The sequence below is a fragment of the Pan paniscus genome, chromosome 11 (assembly GCF_029289425.2).
Source record: "Pan paniscus chromosome 11, NHGRI_mPanPan1-v2.0_pri, whole genome shotgun sequence".
Taxonomy (NCBI): domain Eukaryota; kingdom Metazoa; phylum Chordata; class Mammalia; order Primates; family Hominidae; genus Pan; species Pan paniscus.
The window spans coordinates 68,107,279-68,128,325 of record NC_073260.2 but is presented as its reverse complement, the minus strand read 5'-3'; the positions used below and the strand labels follow the sequence as shown (position 1 = coordinate 68,128,325).

Below are 21,047 nucleotides of genomic sequence, written 5' to 3'. Positions count from 1 at the left end.
TTGAACCTGGGAGGTGGAGGTTGCAGTGAACTAAGATGGCACCACTGCCCTCTAGCCTGGGTGACAGAGTGAGACTCTGTCTCAAAAAAAATAAATAAATAAACAATAAAACATGTTTATTCAAATTCAAAGTCTATTCCTTTCTCTTGTGGTGAATGTTTTGAATATGTAGTTAATGGGGACAAAAACATTTTCAGCCATTGTTAAAAAAAAAAAATGGAGGCATTTGAAAAAAGAAACCAAGTGGGTGAAGGAGTAATAACTGGAGAAACTGCCACTCATCTAGTTATCTTTAGATGAATAGAAATGGAGACCAGTTTAACCCATTTTAGCACCAAGTAGAAATTAATTCCTAGAGTCCCACCCTAAGGTGAATGTGACTGTCTATAATTACCCAGTGACGTGGGCTGCCACAGTCAAGAGGGTGGGTAGGTGTGTGGCTGCACTTACGTGTCTGGGTTCTCTGTGATTATCCCATCTCCAGATTTCCCTGGACCCTGGATAGATTCCATGGCTGTTGAGTAGAGAACCTTCTGCATCCCAGTCCGCTTAGCATCAGGCACATTTTGTGAGGTCTCCTCCTCTTTCTCTTTGAGGGAATGGTCCAGGAAATGAATTCCCAACAGAAGGCTATAATCCATGATCTTGAAGCTTTCTAGCACCTGAATGAGAAAAAGAACCAGGAAGCCAGTCAACCCAAAGGCCTGTTCGTCTCATCTACTCATTATCAGAGAGCTCTAGATATACAGACACACAGCTCCTGTTATTCCTCCCAGCAGGGTGGCTGAGAGATGAAGAATCAAAATAAAAACACTTGAGGTTATTATTAGGCCACATGCAGGAAGGATTATCACAATGGCTCCAAGATGGGAATTTTATGCAAATCTGAAACAAGCACATGTTTTCTCAACCCTCCATGAAAGTTTCACTAATAGCACGGATTGAGTACTTTCCATGTGCCAGTGCTAGGAAGCTCATTTGCATTCAATCTCAACAACTCTATAAGCCAGGTACTACTATTGTCTCTATTTTACAGATGAAAAACTGGAGGCACAGAGAGATAAGGTAATCTGCTCAATATCACACAGCACATAAGTGACAGAGACCCAAGCAGTCAACTCCGGTGTCCACACTCTTAAGCAGTAGAGCAGAGAAACCAACAACCAATAGTCTCTACAAGCTTGTAAGTTTGTACGCTTGTATCTTCCTCAGCATGAAGACACAGCTAGAATGTATCTTTTCTAGCTGAATGTATCTTTTCTATGTCTGAATTCTGTTCTCATAAACTTCTTGGAAGTTAGTGGTCTTCTTCTCAAAACCTCTTTTTTTTTTTTTTTATTTTTGAGACAGAGTCTCGCCCTGTCGCCCAGGCTGGAGTGCACTAGTGCAATCTCAGCTCACTGCAACCTCTGCTTCCCGGGTTCAAACGATTCTACTGCCTCAGCCTCCCGAGTAGCTGGTATTACAGGTGCCCGCCACCACACCCAGCTAATTTTTGTATTTTTAGTAGAGACAGGGTTTCACCATGTTGGCCAGGCTGGTCTCGAACTCATGACCCCATGATCTGCCTGCCTCGGCCTCCCAAAGTGTTGGGATTACAGGTGTGAGCCACCGCACCCAGCCCTCAAAGTCTGTCTTTCGAAGGTGCCATTCAGTTCCCTGTAGCAAGTCCTTTAAAAATATAATCTCAACAAAGCATAGTACTTCATGTTTAATTATCCACTCAGCAGACAGTGGGGAGGCAAGGGAATTAAAAATAGTTGGATGCAGCCAGACAAAAGAGATGGCAATGCTCTGAAAAGAAAATGACAGGAGACAAAGGTCTAGGTCCGAGTCTGTTGAGATGGCTTCAGGGTATAGGTGGGGCTTTGACACTCAGGACCTTTTCAGACGGAAGAGCAGTGTTCAGGAAGAATGCCTGCAAACTGGGTGTTTTCCTCTATGATAAAGTTCTTTTTCTACTAGTCTGTATATTATTCTCTCCTACAACAGACTTCTTAATACCTGGTATTTCTCACACAAAGCTGCTCAGAAAAGCAAGACAACCCCAGTTGTCAGAACAGCTGTCTCTGAACCAACATGAGAAGCTGTTCCTATACTTTAGCTAGGAAACACCCTGAAGGATCATAGCCTATAGATAATTGTTTAGGGATGAAATAATCCAGAATTTCTTATGCTTCGTGTTCTTGTTCAGCCCAACTGCCTTTTGATATTTATGATATAGTAAAGAGGGGATCAGGCCTGAAGATTCAGTTACCTGTGGCTGCCACTTCATGGATGCCACCTGAGAAAAGGCTTTGTGAAGTATGGCATATGGCCTTCAAGAAATAGGTTATTCTGTATTACAGGCATCTTTGCCATCAATGAGAACTGAGAGTGGGCTGCAAATGGGTATCAATTATTCCAGAGGGTTCACACTTCATCTTTCAAAAAGTCAAGTTCAGAAGGGAGTCAGGCAGGAGCTCAGAGTAGAATCTTATCACTTAAGAGGTTTGGGCTGTGGGATTTCCTAACCCAAGTGATCTAAGAATGGCTTGATAACAATGTAGAACCAGCCTTCCTAATGGAAGGAGGAGTGATGTCAAGTTGGAGGAGGAAGGGAGGGGTGATAGGAAATCCTTCTTACCACTGATCCAATGCTTGAATACCAGACCCTTTGGCTGGTTCTCCATGGAGGTGTTATCAGTGCCTCACTGCACCATACAGTAGCACAGACCATGGGAGAAAGAAAGACTGTTTTATGTCAGAAGCACCAAGGGCCAGACTCTTAAAAGAAAACACTAACAGATATTAGATGCTTTCTTCAGACAGAAACAAGTGGTAGAAGGGCCTTAACCTTTCTAATTCTCAACCATACTGAAATGATGGCTTGGGAACAGTACCCCCCGAGACAGCTTCAACAACTCTTCACAATGAATGACCATTTGCAGATGCTAACTTACCTACTCATATTTATCAGTGCTAGCGCTTCCTTTCTCGGAGAGACTTGGATAAGGACATGGGGGATGAGGGATGAAGAGCATGGACTCTGTGACCTTAGGCAGGTCACATCATCTCCTTGTGTCTCAGTTTCCTCATCTGTAAAATGCTGACACTATTACATATCATATAGGGTGCTTGTAAAAATTAAATGTGACAATGCAAGTCAAGTGCTTAGAAAAGTCTCTAGCATAAAGTGCTTAATTAATTGCTAGCTCTTATCACTATGATTATAATTCACGGTGACTCATCCCTCACACTAGCTCAAGAGACAACAGGTGTTCGCTTGAAGTAAACATTCCTAGAATTACACTTCTGAAAACAAATGTCACTAAATTAGCCAACAAAAATAGAACTGTATTGCTGGCCTGCTTACCAGTGTCATTCGGGCAAATCCTAATTCCTTTAGAAGCTCTGGGTTTGTGGATACCAAGGGGTATGGCCTGGATGGCTGACAACACAGGAATTTTCTCTTGTCTTTTTCTTTTTATTTATTTATTTATTTGCTTATTTTTTTATTGAGATGGAGTCTTGCTCTGTTGCCCAGGCTGGAGTGCAGTGGTGCATTCTCGGCTCACTGCAAGCTCCACCTCCCGGGTTCACACCATTCTCCTGCCTCAGCCTCCCGAGTAGCTGGGACTACAGGCGCCCACCACCACGCCTTGCTAATTTTTTGTATTTTTAGTAGAGACGGGGTTTCACCATGTTAGCCAGGAAGGTCTCGATCTCCCGACCTCGTGATCTGCCCGCCTCAGCCTCCCAAAGTGCTGGGATTACAGGCGTGAGCCACCGTGCCTGGCCAGGAATTTTCAATTGGCAAAAACACAGTCTTCTGCCCTGCACAGCCCAAAGCATCCTCCAAAGCAGTAAGCTGGCTTCAAAAGCAGGTCCTAAGAAGACTCTGACAATACTGTGGATGTTCCCAAAAGGCACCCAGAATCATTTACTCAAGTTAGGAGTGGTCAAGCTTAAAAACATTCCGGACACCATGATTTTCCTCTGCAGAGTATCCATGAATGAATTCTGCTTGTTAAAAACCTTTGTTTTTTTAAAAAAAATGCTTTTCTTATATTGTCATGCAATATTCAACCTCTGCAAAGCATTTTCCTCAGCAAAGCATCCATGAATTAATTGTTAAGAAGATTTTTTTAAAAATGAAATACTTTTTCTTATATTTTTCCTGCAATATTCAACCTGAACCATGTGTTTTGTACTTGCAGTCTTTTTTCCCGGCCCATGAACAGGCCTAAGAGAACTGTGCAATTTTACAGGTGAGACAAAGTCAGGCTGTGTGGTCCAAACTGAACTATTGGATAAAGTAAGACACTATCCTGATCCTGTAAGGGGTCCGATTTTTTTTTTTTTAAGAATAAATTCCAAGAGAGAATTAACTTTTGAAAAAGTGATAAAAAATATTAAAAAGAGCTTCATCTCCTCTGTACTCTTCTTTTGGATTGCCAGCATCTGGGAAGGGTGCTGAGTTGTCCTCGTGAGGCCAAGACCCCTACTTTCAGTGTGGAAGGCTTAAAAAAAGAAATTCTATCCCCATATGTGGAAAGCTGGCCATTGCAGTTAGAGTTGGGGTTGGGAAAAATCACCATCGATTAAGAAATCTGAAGGAACAAAAAGAGAAATGTATATGCATATATTTTAAAACAAATTAAAAGGCTTCTGTAATGAGAAACTCTGGGAACAGATTTTAGTCACGTACTTTTAAGATTTGCATCAATTAGGAACAAAATAGTTCCGTTACTCATATCATCCCAGTCCTTTAATTAAAAGAATTGATAAATCTGCCAACAACTTAACATGTGTGAGCTTTAAGAGTTAGCAACATTCTGCAACATGACAGACACCAGTTAGTCCAGTTCATCATTCAGGTGCACATTTCCAGAATGTCTGCCTGACCTTACTGTTGCTAGTATATTCTGTACCTGTGCATTTACTATTCAAAACTCAGGTTACAATGCAAATACAGGTGCCTTTCCGTCTAGCTCTGGCAGGACTTTACTTCCCTACTTGTAAAAAAAGGAAACAGGAATGATTCACAGAACTATTTAAAACTGAAAGCAAGTTGGAATACTGCAAGGCTTTCTATTGCCAAAGTCAGATTCTTTCTTCCTTCTCTCTCAAGGACTAATTTAAGTCAATAACAACATTGGAATGTAGTAAAAAAGTCAATGTCAAAGTCAATGTCAAAGCAGCTGATAGAGTACCCTGAAGACACAATCAAAAACTACCTGTTCTTGAAATGAGAGCATATTCCTCAGGTTTTCATGACTGGTGATGCATGAGTGCTCCTGTAACTTCTGTAGATTTGGGGACCTAATGTGGAAATATCCTAACTCAGAATCATAGGCATTGCCATCCTCTCTTCATGACTAAAGGCTACAAAGAGCAGCTGGTCCTCCTTTTGCTTTTACATCTTTAACACCACACCACACTGCAAACTATCTTCTGTCTCACTGCTAGCAGGAGCTGGTGTGGCTGCAGGGTGGTTCAGTCTCCTTGCTCTGGAACCAGATGGCCTGGTTTGACTCATGGCTCCCCCACTTGCTTGTTTTTGGGCAAAGTATTTAACATTTCTGGTATCTATTCTCACCTGTATTATCTCTATAATAGGGATTCCTACCAAATAATTCCTACCAAAGTTATTGTGAAGATTAACTGAGTTAATCCGTGCCAAGTCTTAGGCACACAAAAAGCACTCAATTAATGTCAGCTATTCATGTTATTCCTCCACCTGCAGAATCGATCCCTATGACCACCCCACCTTGAATCTCCCCTCTCCCTTAGCTATTGTGCCCTGGCTTCTCTTGGTTCTTTGTCTATTTGACTTTTCCACTTTTTCTTCCTGTGCCCTAAAGATGTTCACCCAAAGCTCTCTGTTTTTTCTACTTTCTAGTACTTACATTCATTGACTATTCTGTTGGAAAAAAAAATGTTTGAGTGCCACGCACTGTGGAAGTTGATGGATCTTCAGGGATAAAACAACAGATAATTATTCCATACTCAACATTAAACAAGCCCGAATTACACATTGTAATAAGGCCTGGAGGGAAAAATCAGAGAGCTGTGGGAAGATCCCACAGGAAGTACCTACTTTCGACTGGGGGGTATTTCAGCAGTCCAGGTAAGAGAGGGTAATACTTGAATGAGTAGGGGCAGCTGGGGAGCTCGAGGGAGAAGTGGATAGATTTGAGATCTTCTTAAAGGTAGATTCCAATTACCATCTTTCTACAGAAAATTCCTAAATTGTTGCATTTAATCTGACTTCATTCCTAAGCTGCAGCCCAATATATTTCCTTCAGAACATCTCTAAACTTCTTTTTTAAATTAAAAAAATATTTTTTTGAAACAGGGTCTCACTCCATCACCCAGGCTGGAGGCAGTGGTACAAACATGACTCACTGCAGCCTTGACCTTTTGGGCTCAAGTGATCCTCTCATCTCAGCCTCCCGAGTGGCTGGAACTACAGGCACATGCCACCACACCTGACTAATTTTTTGTGGAGATGGGGTTTTGCCTTGCTGCCCAGGCTGGTCTTGAACTCCTGGGCTCAAGTGATCCAACCACCTCGGCCTCCTAAAGTGCTGGGATTACAGGCGTGAGCCACCATGACCATCTAAATGTCTACACATGGCCATGCTATAACCCTAAATTCTTACCTCACTCCAAAGCAGTTCTTTTTCCTCACTTCCCTCTTTTATTTGAAATCATTCTAATGCGATTTCATACTTCATGGCTCCTTTTCCTTCACTGAGTCACCCAATCCTGCAGCTTCTATTATCAAAACGTTCCTTCTCTCTAATGATAATGAATTAATTTCAGTTTCCCATTCTTTTTTTTTTTTATTTGAGATGGAGTTTTGCTCTTGTTGCCCAGGCTGGAGTGCAATGGCATGTTCTCGGCTCACTGCAACCTCCGCTTCCCGGGTTCAAGCAATGTTCCTGCCTCAGCCTCCCAAGTAGCTGGGATTACAGGCGTGTGCCGCCATGAGCAGTTAATTTTGTATTTTTAATAGAGACAAGGTTTCTCCATGTTGGCCAGGCTGGTCTCGAACTCCTGACCTCAAGTGATCCACCTACCTCAGCCTCCCAAAGTGCTGTGATTACAGGCGTGAGCCACCACGCCTGGCCCAGTTTCCCATTCTTTCCTCACAAACCCATTCCTGACATCTGTGCTTGACCAGGTCACATCACATCCCTACTCAAAGCCTTCAGTCTCTCACCACTGCTTGGTGCCAGTGCTTCAATTTGACATAGAAGGTCCTCACTAATATGGCCCTAGCCAATGTCTTTTTGTTACTTAATGCCTGCCTAGAGACATTTGCCAGGCTAGTCTAACTGGAGCTCTTTACCCCTGAATGTGCTCTGAAGATGTAAACTCTGATGCTTCTGCTCATGTCGTTTCTTCTAGATGGTCCTTACCATCTTTTCGAATCCTACTGTTTTTTCAAAGCCTGTCCCCACTCCATGCAAATTTACTAATGATTTCAACAAACTATTGGGATATGTCTCCCCTCTGAAGACCCAACCACATTATTAGTGTCCCTCTGTCATATAAAATTCTACCTCAGGTTACACCTATATTCTTTGTATCATACACACAAGACTTCATTTCTCAACAAAGACTGGTTTGACTTAGTGCATTTTGCTGTGTGCTCTGAACACAGTAGGAATGAATATTTGTTATACTGCTTTCCACATGTATAAGTAAGTGAAAACCAAAATATTCAGCAATAAAGAATGTAAAACACTACACCCTGTATCTTAAATATAAGAACTTGATACCTGTGCATCATGATTACAATGCCCATGAACAAATTTTTGACACTAAAAACATTTACTGTGATTATGTGCTCTGTGTTGTCAGAAAAATAAAGATAAAAGCCTACAGTGCTTTCAAACCTACCCACACCATAGGTATTTTATATACACTGTGTCAAGGGCAAAAATCAAGCTGATATTTATAGAGATTCTTTTGATTTACTGTTTAGTAGGCATATAGCTAAATGGCAGATAAAAGGCAAAGTTGTTTTGCTATAAATTAGGCTGAGCTTTGAGTCTAGTAAGACTATCACATTTTTCTTTAGGAAGCCTTTGCAAGAACAGCATGTCACAGGCTTGGTCAACTGTGAAGGCTCTTTAATCATCCAAGAACGCTTGGTGCTGGCCCTAAGATGGAACACATCTCAAGGCCTTCTTAGTTTTCCTGTCCTCTGCTCCCTTGTCATAGGGGTTCTTATGGAAATTAACCCATTCAATATGTATTTTATTGCGCACCTACTATGTGACAGGTACTCTTTTGTTTAAAATTCCTTTGTGCAGTCTAGCAGACATATAATAAAATTAGAACATCCCCATTTTACCACTCCTGATGAATGAATGAGTCTAATCAGTGGTCATCAACAGGTACTAACATTGCAGAAAGAAAGGCATTCTGACATGATGTGCCTCCTGATGAGGGGAGACATCAAATATGAAGTCAGACCTAAATCTGACTGACTCAACCTGTAGGATCCTACAATCCATTTACAGAAAAAACGCACAAGAGAGGAGTGTGTTAAATGAAACAATGTGGTATAATCAGGAAAATCCAGATGCTCTGGGATAAACAAACCAATATCTTCAACAAATACTTTCAAAATGAAAAAATCAGAGTGACAAGGAACTTAGCAAGTAGATTCTATTTAAATCCTGATCCAAACCACAAAAAGTTGTTTCTGAAACAATTAGAAATTTGAACACTGACATTTGATGATTAGTAAGAATTATTAATATCTTTAATCCATTATAATGGTATTGTAGTTTTTTTTTTTTTTTTTAAGAGTCCTTAGCTTTTAGGGATTCCTACTAAAGTACATATGAGTAAAATGATGTGATGTCTCGGATGTGTTTCAAATTATATGGGAAGAGAGGCAGTTAAACAAACAAACAAACAAACAAACAAACAAAAAAACCTAGATTGGCCATGAGTTAAAAATAGAGCACAGAGTATATGTGGATTCATTACAATATTCGGTCTACTTTTACATATTTTTATTGTATAAACTTTTCAAAATTAAAGTTTAGCGTGCTATTTTGAAATGCTTAGATAAAATGCACGTCTATACCTGTTTAGCATTAACTTACCCTTTGCCAATGATGAGCTAGAGATGGCAGAGAAAAAAACAGAAATTAATAATTTGGGATCTTAACTAAAGTGGTTAAAGCAGAAAATTTGCTATGTTCCATCTCACTTGATCAATCTTTGATGGAAGATGTGCAAAATAACCAAATTAACAAAATGTGGAGCTGACAGGAAGATGTATCAAGGGTCCTGAGTAATGTTTCCAGTTGGCCTAGAATCTAGTTCCTGAACTTGGATTGGCAAATACATTTTTGTTAATTCAATAATGTCAGAAAATTCAAAATAGTGTCCTGGAGATTTTATGCAAATAGACATTTCTGAAAATACTGGTTTAGGGAAAAATGAATCCAAGGGCCTGCCATTCCTCACAAAGTAGACCCCTCAGAATACAGTTCTAGAAGTCCTTGTATTGTGCCAGTTTAGTTAGAGCCAAACACTTTCTTTTCAATTTAATTAAATTTCTTCAGTAAAGCTCAGTGTTCTTTGCTAATGTCATAATGAGAAAATACAGGCTGTGACAAGCCATACAATTTTGGCTGGCAAAGCAGAATGAAATAAATATTAAATCCTTGTTTTGGCAATAATGTGTTTTTCATGGTGTGTATGCCGTGATTTAGAACTTGGGCTGTACTGGATTAACCTGTACCAAGGCTTTTTTTTTTTTTTCACACTTAAAAATAGCCATCCATCATTTAAAAAGATTTCATATACATGTATATATATAATGTGTGTGTATGTGTGTGTGTATGTGTGTGTGTATGTGTGTGTGTATATATACATATATATATATATATATTCACCAGCTTCCTATGCTGGATGAACTTGGTTTGTTTTCTTTATAAACACTTCATTTCTTCAAATAAAGATGTCTTCATAAATTATTTTGTAAACAGGTTTAAAAGTAATATCTTATGTTAAAATGTCACATCCTTCTCATTATATGATATATCTTCTTGTTGGCTTTACTATGAATGATTTACTTCATTGTGGCTTAACTGGTACAACAGCAGAGAGCCCAGGCATAGGCCAGCTGTCTCGTGAGACTCAGAGGCCACACTTGGTCCAAGCCCCCACATCCATGTCCATGTGTGAGGTAAAATTCTGGAACCCTCACCACTGTCTGCTACAGCCCACCAACTCTGGTAAACTGCCTTTCTTGGTAAAAAGAAAAAAGTACTTACCCTTCACCTTTCATATTACTCTATGGACAAAGAGAAGAAGAATGGAAGAATCTGTTCGTGATAAATAAGGCCTTGATGGTTTAGATTTAGTGTTTAAACTCTAAGCTTCTTAGAAAAAGGACTCCATCCTATTCATTTTTTGTACCTCCCACAGGTCTTAGCACAGAGCCTTCTACAGAGAGAAAATTCGGAACTGTTTGCTGAACAACATGTAATTAATTTGGCAGGAAGGTAAGGCAGAATTTATCAACTGAGATTCCTGTGGTTGTTTAAGGCTAAAGAAAACTGGCCGATCCATGCTCTAGGATTGTTGAAGCTTTCATAGAGCAGGAAAAATCTGAGGCCCGGGAAAGTCACCATCGGTATTGAGAAACAATATCTAAGAACAGCAAATACCTACGGAGTGAGTTTTAAAAGAAGTGATGGAAAATCCAGGTTCTCAGAATTATCATTAGAAAAAAAAATCATTTGGAGTCTTGAGTTATTTACTTTTTAATATTTATTTTAATATTTTTTAAATATTTATTTTAATATATGCACATGATCAAAACTAAAGAAGGTACAAGAGTGGTTCAACATGACACAGTTGAAAGCCACACTTAGCATGAGGGTGACAGTTAAGGCAGAGCTGGAATGCATGAGTATGGAGAGGCCTGTGGCAATGTTCTCAGCTCTGTGTGTCCACATGGGACAAGGACCCTATGTTTCCAATGGTGCTCACCTAAAAAATGGAGGATAAAACAGGGACAGTTCACACCTACCCTGAGAGAGTTCAACTTTGAATAAACAGAATATTTAACTGGAGGGGTGACTGTCTAAACCAGATGAGACTGCAATATTACTAATTGATAAGTTTCAGTTTGAGGAAGTGGATGCTAGTAGGGAAAAGGATTCATAGATAATTAAGTAACTACATTTTCCCCGCACATCTGAGTGGACAGAGAGTAAATTTGCAATCTGGAATCACTGCTTTTTCTGGTCTTTGAAAATTTGATTGTAGACCTTTTTCTGAAATTGCTAACAAACTAGAAAAAAAAGTTGGATAGCCAATTCAGAATGAGGAATATCAAAGGATGGAGAATCTCTATGTCTAAAGAACTCCCGTCATCATTTGAAGAGAGATCACCAAGTGCTTATGAAAATGCAGCAAACACTGAGTTGGTCGTGATAATGGTTTGTCTTTGGAACATCTGGAGCTGGCTGAATATGGGCAAAGTTTACAAATGAGGTCTTTGTGTGGAGAAATGAAGAGAGGAAGTTAACGAGATGTAGAATCATTCCAGCCAGGCTCGCATTAAGGCTGGATGAAGATATTTTAAATAAACGTTCAGTTTTAACTTCTCTGTAGCCTGAGTAGCTATGGACAATTGATCTGTCCAGTGAAGTACATATCCCTTTTAAAACACATTTCTGATGTACACATGTAGAAAGTTCGCAGATGTATCCTTTTTATGAAAAGTTGAATGTTATATATCAATTCATGAATAACAGATTGTCCTTGGCCATTTCATTCTCATGGAGGGAGACATTCCCCCCACGGACATTTTCTACCTTGTCACTTAGAAATGCAGTATCAAAAATGAGGAGAGAAGAGTTATCCTTGCTCGATCAAAACACTAAATTTGGCCGAGTACAGCGGCTCACACCTGTAATCCCAGCACTTTGGCAGGCCAAGGCAGGTGGATTGCTTGAGCCCAGGAGTTCCAGACCAAATTAGGCAACATGGTGAAATCCTTTCTCTACAAAAAATATAAAAATTAGCCAAGTGTGGTGGCATGTGCTTGTAGTCCCAGCTACTTGTGAGGCTAAGTTGGGAGGATCGCTTGAGCCCAGGAGAGAAGGTTGCAAGTGAGCCATGAGCATGCCACCAAGCTCCAGCCTGGGCAACAGAATGAGACTCTGTCTCAAAATTTAAAAAAACACTAAATTGAAAAATGTCTTTGAAGGAAGAACACTGGTGATATCAAAGGGACACTCAGTTGCAGGGTAGAAGGGCATGTAAAGAGTGTGGACTGATACTGACAGGGATGAAGAGCCATATACGTGGCCCCAAACCTCTCAGAAGCCAGTATGGGGTGATCTTTTCTGAAAGGTTCAGAACCACTGGATGTCCAAAGTACTTTACTTTTCACAAGGTAATCGTGCAGGCCCTGGTCCTACAGCACCATCGGTACTCCATAAATGTGCCCTGGATGTTGAATGAATAAAATTAAGCCCTATAAAATCAAACTGATTTTATTCTTTATTCTTTAAGCCTAAGTTGAAAGCTTCTGGGAGGAAGACAAGGTCATGTCTGACAGGTACACAATGCACTGGGTAATGTATCACAAGGCACATTTCTGAACCATTTTTTAAACTTTGTAATATTTTCCTAGACCTTGGAAACTCTCAAATATGCCTTAAATCTCTGTAACTCAGTCCCTCACTAGCTTCCAGAAGTTCCTCCCAAGGTATGGAGCCTCAATTCCATTTTGTAAATCACCAGGGTTTGCTGCCCCTACATCTCTTTTGGATTGGCTGTTGGCAACCCTGCCCTGTTTTGCATCATGATCTGTATGACTGGCTTACGTCAGAATCCACAACCAGATCCACAGCAGCCAACCTCAAAGCCTTTCCAGATACATCTTCAAAGCCAGAGTTGCTACCATCAGGCCCCGTGTGGCCACTTCCCTTCCTGCCATAGCTTTCCTCTCTGCACTCCCAGGATTCTCAACAGGGAGGAGGAGAGGGGTCCTTGGGGGCATTTCCTTCCCTTTGCTCCCTCCCCCAAATACTTTGTGGGTCTTTCCACTTGGGGCCTATATTGACCTTACTCCTACACTTAGGGTCATCTAATCAGAGACCAGTAGGTTCTTTTTACAAAAAAGCCAGAAACTCTAAGTAGTAGATATAACATTGTTCTATTTCATAAGCCCAAAGATTTTAGCTCTCCTTAACTTGAATTATTGCATATATAAATTTCTGTGGGACAAGTTACTTAAAATGAAAACTTGCTAGACATATAACAACAAACTCAGGAAATGCTTCAACTCTCCAATCTTTAGGTAATGTCTCTTTTAGGAAGAAAGGAAAAGGAGTTTATTTCTTAGAGCCGAGGAAATTACCTTCAGTCTCCCATTTTCATTCTTTCTATAGAAATTTTGATAATACTTTGGTTTGCAGTGAGAGTTAAAAAAAAAAAAAAGCAAACTACTGACTTGATAATCCTTCCGTTTCTGTAGTGAATCAGAATTCTCAAAAGCTGCTCACACAGGATTCAACGTCACACATTGAGTCCCTAATCTCCTCCCCTGCAAGATTTCAAAAACAATCAACCCCCCTGTAACCATTGCATTGCTCAGAAGGAAGCCTCGCTTTTAACTTAATAGGATTTCGTGTGCATGCACATTGGTAACAGTTGGCAAATGTCAATGGGCTTGATTATGCTTTTCATTAAATTTTTAAAATTAAATGTTTGGATTATTTATTTTACTTTGTGTTCCTTAGTCACTTGGCACTGTGTTCCTTCCTTGAAATAGGCTGCAAGATTTCATGAACTCATTGTCCTGTCCAAACCAAGCTCTCCACTAGGATTGAGCCCTTTCCTGACTTCTACGGCATCTGCCCCTGTATCTCCTTGTCAGAGTTAGGTGACCAGTCATTGAGCACTTCTAGCCCATGCTGCCTATATCTGTCCATGTTATTACTTAATGTTTTCATTTCAGTGGCCTTACCACCATTACACACAAGCTCCTTAAGGAGAGTGTAATGATGAAAGAACATGGGTTTGGAGTCAGAGAGACCTGGGTATAAATTCTGGATGCAGCACTGTGAGCTCTGAGGACCTGCAGAAGCTGAACCTCTCCTGAGGATTCACTTCTTTATCTGTCAAAAGGTAATCATACCACTCACTTCACATGGCTGTTGTGAAGATGAATGAGAGAACCTATATGTAATAGATTGTCTGGCTCAAAGTTTAAATAAATGTTACCTGAACTAACCCACAGATAAAGTAAGCCTTGGAAATGCATCCTTATTGTCCATGCAATAAAGTATTATGTATTGTATTGTATATATGTATTTGATGATTACATATTACATATGATTTGTTTTACATGTTAAGTTACTTTGGTATCTATAGGTTATATCCAAGATGGAACCCTCTCTCCACCAAAACCCAGAAGAGCATATTCTGTAAAATTTGGGAATTGTCTTACTTAGTAGAAAGTCAGGCATGAACAACAGCATAGAGTTATTTTGATTTTTGTACCCTGACACTATCTTGCATGGATTATTGTGTTCCTTCTGTTGCTGCCAGCAGCTCATTTCCATTCCCTACTTTCAGCAGAACTAAGCTGCAGCAAGCGGCAAAAGCCTAGACAAACACCAGCCCCCTCCCAAGACTACTGAACAGTTGTGGTGTATGGATGGTCTTAAATGGGGACACCAGTTGCCACCTAAATAAAAACTAAGAGGATGAAGAGGTCAACACAGTTGCAATTTAGTAATTCACTGGCCTTTAACAGACCTTGGCCAAATGAGCAATACAAATGTACTCTAAACAATTAATCCACAAATTCACAATGTTGACATGATTTACTTTGGTTCTTTCCAGACAAACCATGTGTAGGTTATTACTAAAACCTGCTTTTATTATGTTCATTGACTAGGTAAGATTCACTATTCCAAGAATGTTTGCTGTTGCTACTTCCTAGGCTTCATCAGAAGATTGACACCAAGAGAAATGCTGTGTAAGAACTCTCGAGTGAGCTAAGACTGGGAAAATGAGGTTCCACAGTTCCCACAGAGCAGATTTTTAGTAGCAAACGTTAAACATGTAATCAAGTAATTACAATATAATGAAGCAACACCAATGGCTGTAGAATAGATTTAGATGAAGTCTCACAGGAGTGCTTATTATTAGAAACACACACGTTAAACTCCTGTATCTCAGGCCTTTTCTTAGGAATCTTGTCAGTTGCATAGTCTCACAGGCATATCACCAGGCACTAAACTTAACCATTGAGTTTTCCCGCTTTCTTTTCACCACTCTTTTCTATATCCCCAAACTGCTTTATTAGATTTATCTTTAGCTTTTCTGGGGCATATACTCAAGTAATTTTTTAGCAAGAGACTTAAATACACACTTATCAGAGTGGCTAAAATAAAAAATAGTGAAAACAGCAGATGCTAGTGAGGATAAGGAGAAAAATGGATCATTCATCCACTGCTGGTGGAAATGTAAAATGGTGCAACCACTCTGGAAAAGAGTATGGCAGTTTCTTAAAAAATTCAACACGCACTTACCATATGACATAGAAATTGAATTCAGGCATTTATCCCAGAGAAATGAAAACTTGTGCTCACGCAAAAGCCAGTATACAAATGTTCACAGCAGCTTTATTTGTAACACTCAAAAACTAGAAAAAACCCACATGTTCGTCAGCGGGTGAATGTTATAAACTGTGATACATCCATACCAAGAAATATCACTCAGCAATAAAAAGGAGCACATTACTGATACAGGCAATAATTGGATGAATATCAATGGCATTATGCTGAGTAAAAAAAAGCCAATCTCAGGGGTTATATACTGTATGATTCCATTTATACAGCATTCTCGAAAAGACAAAATTACAGAGATGGAAAACAGATTGGTAATTGCACAGGATTAGGAAGAGTTGTGAGGGAAGGAGGTAGCTGTGGCTATAAAAGGGTACCATTAGGCATCTTTGAGAAAGAACTGTTCTGTACTTGACCAAGGTGGTGGTTATATAAATCTATGTACGTCTAAAATTGCACAGAACCTCCCCCACTACACATGTGCATGTAAAACTGGTGAAATCTGAAAAAAGCTGAAAAACGTCAGTAGGTTGTACCAAAGTCAATTTCCTCATTGTGATACTGTACTAAGGTTGTGCAAGATTGTGCAAGATATTACCACTGGGGGAAACTGAGTGAAGGGTGTATGATATCTCTCTGTGTTATTGCTTCCAACGGCATGTGAATCTATTATCTCAAAATACAAAGTAAAAAAATTTACAGGTAGAAAAATTTACAAAGCCCTTGCATATATGATATGACGACATCATTATTTCTGTTCTCACAATAAAACCTGGCTTGGCTAGGTAAGTCCAAAATCATTTTTTCTCAGACCAGAGAGTAGAAGGCATTCTTTTACTGTTTCCTAGGAACTCTTAGGATTCCTTCCAACTCGAACAATCTTTGATTCTATGAGTTGGTTTTATTTGTTCACCAACTTTAACTTTGCTTTATGCTTATACTGCTATGATACAAACTATTATAGATAGCCAAAACTCATAATTTTAAGACAATGGAGCAAATCAAATATCTCATGGGTTTACAGTGTTTGTAAAACACACTTTGAAAGACAGTGGATTTGGCTGGGCATGGTGCTTCACACCTGTAATCCCAGCACTTTAGGAGGCTGAGGCAGGAGGATCATTTGAGATCAGGAGTTCGAGACCAGCCTGGCCAACATGGTGAAACCTTATCTCTACTAAAAATATAAAAACTAGTGGGGTGTGGTGGTCCACACCGGTAGTCCCAGCTACTTGGAAGGCTGAGGCAGGAGAATCCCTTGAGCCTGGGAGGTGGAGGTTGCAGTGAGCCGAGATTATGCCACTACACTATAGCCTGGGCAGCAGAGTGAGACTTCATTTCAAAAAACAAAAGCAAAAACAAAACAAGTAATTTAGGAGTGTGGGGTCAATGATGTCCCTGCATCCTTTTCATGTTTTGATTGAAGTCTAAAAACAAAATCGAATTCCTTATTGATGAGAGGATAATTTAAATTGAAGTATTTCTACCTTCAGGACATGTATGTCTCCTTTGTATTAGGTCTAAAGCATTTTTTCTTCCCCAGTGATAACTGAGAAGGCAAGCAATATCAAAAAAAGAAAATAAACTGTCTGAACAAAATGTAAAAAAGTTTACTACCAGCAAAATTATAGCTGAATGGTAAGCAATAGCCATAATGTTAAATATTATATAAAATAACCCATTTTGTAACCCATGCAAACATGCCCATAGCTGTTAAGAATCTGATTCATAAATTTAGAACTTGCCTTACATAGAAAGACCCTTCTTTGCACATCAGAAAGTTTCAGTATTCTTGAGACTGGTTTCATTAAATTCTGAGAACCTATTAATATTTATGGTTACAGTCATTTGTGTGAAAAAAGAAAATTGGTTCCACACTCTTTAAAAATTAATAACTTGCGGCTCAACAAAAATTATAATAAATGTAAAATAAGTCATTAGGTCATTAATTATCAAGACTGTCTCTGAAATGACTCTCACTTGAAGGATTAAAAATATTTGGGTTGTAAACACAAGTTCTCACTAATATACTTTGTCTCAAAGTCATTTCCCAGAGTTATTAATAAATATTTCAGGATATAAAAATTTATCAAATTAATTAAATGATATGGGATTCTAGATTTTACATAGATAACTTATATCAGAGAAAAAATAATCATGGTAAATTACAATGAATACAAAAATAGATCCTAATTGTTCTTTTAAAATTAGTACATACATTTTCAATTCAAAAGAGTTTTCAATCACAATCTTGCAACATGTACTGAGTGTATAGAATAAGCCAGGTGCTGCAGCTGCAGAGAGGTGTAAAGAATGAGCTTTGCCCTTTGAGACATTTAAAGTCTCGCTGGAGAGACAGTACATACACCTAAAGAAGACAGGGGTCAGTGCTAATAAAATAAAGTCCATATTCACAACAGCAAAGACATAGAATCAACCTAGATGCCCATCAACAGTGGACTGGATAATGAAAATATGGTACATACGCAACACAGAATACTATGTAGCCATAAAAAGAATGAAATCATGTCCTTTGCAGCAACATGGATGGAGGTGAAGACCATTATTCTAAGTGAATTAACCTAGTAACAGAAAACCAAATATTGCATGTTCTTACTTCTAAATGGGAGTTGCACATTGAGCACATGTGAACATAAAGTAGAAAACGACAGACACAAGGGCCTACTTGAGGGTGGAGGGCGGGAGGAGGAGGGTAGAAAGATGGAAAATTTACCTATTAGGTACTATGCTTATTACCTGGGTGATGAAATAATCTGTACACCAAACCCTCATGACAATTTACCCATGTAACAAATCTGCTCATGTACCCCTGAACTTAAAATAAAAGTTGGAAAGAAAAAAAGTCTAATGACCATTTACAACATTGCTTCCATGGGAAAACTCACTGCAATATAAATGTACTTTTGTTACACAAATGACTCTTGATAGGAGGACAACCAGTACAACTTTTCAAATAATCCCAAGTGATTCAAAATGGAGATAATCTACTTTATTAAATTCTCAGTGCAATTTTTGGCAGGCATTGCAGTGAAACTGGATACTTCCTCCAAAATAGGCAGAACTTAAAAAATAGCTAGATACACAAAAATCACCAAAGACAGGTTTCTTGGAAGTGCACCTAAACCTTTCTTTCTCTTTTTTTAAATCATTAGACAGCTGATTATTCCTTTGTTCAAATACATATTCCAATAAACACTTACTAAGTACCTACTAAGAACCAGGCATGAAGATATAAAGATAGATTAAGCCTTGTCCTCAGGCTCCAGGATTTACATGTGAAAAAATAACAGTGTATTAAGTCCCATGAAAGAAGTAAGCCCAGGATGCATGGGGAACCACAACAGCACGGTCTTGGAGGAACTAATCCCTGAGTAGTCCTGAGATGAGCAGGTGAGGGCCAGGTGTAGAAGAGGGGAAGAACGGTCCAGCAGAGTGAGACATGCATAAAAAAACCAAAAACCTTTAGAGAATGTGGCCAGTAGATTAGAAGAGCTGGAGAGTGGGGATCTGTATCAGAGGAGAGGGGAGAGAGAAGGCTGGAGACAGAAACTGAAGAACGCATCTGGAGAATGTAGCAGGGACCAGATCAGGAAGGATATTAATGTTCCAAGCTGGGAATCACTGGCTTTCGCCCAAAAGCAGTGGGGAACCTTGGCCAGAGAGTGTTAAGTCTTCTGATCAGAGGATCAGTCTGGCAGCAGTGGTGGGGATGTGATGGAAGGCAATGATAATGAAAACCAGCAAAGAGGCTACAGCAAAACTCCAGGTGATGAATAACCAGGGTCTCAATAAAAGCAGTGGCTGTGCCTACAGTGAGGAGGGGGCAGAGCCATGAGTTATTTGGTAGACAGACTGGGACATGGTGATTTTACTGCATGCAAGGAAAGAGGGAGAGGAGGGAGGAAGGAGTAGCTTCAGGGTGCAGATCTGGGTATCTGGCTGTATGATGGTCATGTTCCCTGGGTCACAGAAGACTAGAAGAGGTGCAGGCCTGGCGGAAGATGAAGGGGTACCTGGTAAGACCAGTTTTCAAATAGGACATGCATCTCAGCTTGTCTGTCACGTGGGAGCCACTGGGGATGGTTTGAATAAATCCTGCTTTCTGGTTTTGATAGCAAGTGATCTGTGATGTCTTTGTAGTACTCAATGTCACCACTCTTTTCTTGGCTCAAATTAACTTGTGGGTATGGATGGCTGTGGCAGTGAGCATATAGAGGGTCAGACCAAGGGATAGGAAAGCCTTCAAGAAAGGGGACTCATCATTTACATATCCATTTCTCCCCCACCACACACAGCCAATGGGGAATAGCAATGTGGAGATGGGGTGCAGAACCTGACATCTGGATGCCTGCTTTTGGAAAGAGCCCTCTGATCCTGTGGGGGAATTGGGCTCAGCAGGGTTGAGGCATAAAAGAAGATCAGTTTTCTAGAATAGTTCCAAGTGGCCAATGTGCTACATGGAGGAGTTGGTCAGGAATGAACCATCCCAAAGGGCAGGCTTATTATACACAGGGGTCTGGGACTGGGCTTGGGGAAGCCAGGCAAAGGGACTCAGGGGCTGCCACAAGGATGCCAGGAGAAGATGGTATGTGTCAGGAGGACTCAGTGCAGGATGAGGCTGTTCAGGTCTTTTCAGACGCAGAGCTCAGAAACGGCAGCTCTGATTGGCAGTCAGGGAAGCAGTCCATGGGGAGCGGGGAATAAGCTAGGTCAGGCTGGCCCTTCCGGCCAGCCCTCATGCTAAAGGAAATAGAATTCCAGGGTCTGAGATGCCAAGCCAAAATATGAAAGGAGAGGTGGGGGCTCCAAGAAGCAGGGGGAGGTCAGCCATAGGTTAAGAGGCTTAACAAATCCGTCTGGGAACAACAAAGAAGCTGGGGTCCAAAGGTCTGGGATTCTTGGATTTGCTACTGCTAAGCCCTTAAGAGCTCCCTGGCACCACCAGAAAGGGTCTTCTGACAATATGTGGCTCTCATATTATGTGGCCACTTTCCTCTTCTACCCCACATGCTCTCCCTATTAACTGCCCCAAAACCAAACAACTATAGCTCCCGGAACACATTGTGCTATTTCACACCCATTGTTTCATACCTATTGTTCTCTTATCCTAGAAATGTGCTTCTACTGCTTTGCCTATCCGGAGAAAGCTTCTCATCCTTTAAAAGCAAGCTACAATGTTCCCTACTCTAATCTTCACAATATAATATCATTGCACATACTAGACTGTATGGCAATTGATAAAAAATAAAGGTCATGCACCTCATGCTTGGCATGTAGTGTGCTTGCAATATGTGCTGATAAGTGAATAGAAGCATATATCCTAATATAGGTTTAGTTCACCTTTCTCTGCCTGGGGTGCTGACACAGTAATACATTTCTCTAACTGGTTTGTTTCTAGAGCCTTAGCCATAC

At 40.1% G+C, this 21,047-nt stretch overlaps 1 protein-coding gene across 14 annotated transcripts in view; it reads right to left on the bottom strand.

Moving 5' to 3' along the window:
* PIP5K1B (phosphatidylinositol-4-phosphate 5-kinase type 1 beta) overlaps positions 1 to 21,047 on the bottom strand; it is a 305,504-nt gene that overhangs the window by 92,670 nt on the left and 191,787 nt on the right. For all 14 annotated transcript variants that reach the window (XM_008978414.5, XM_003824756.6, XM_057298699.1 and 11 more), the window contains one exon: positions 451 to 662. In XM_008978414.5, coding sequence (XP_008976662.1) covers positions 451 to 662 — 212 coding nt within the window. The remainder of the gene's footprint in view (positions 1 to 450; positions 663 to 21,047) is intronic.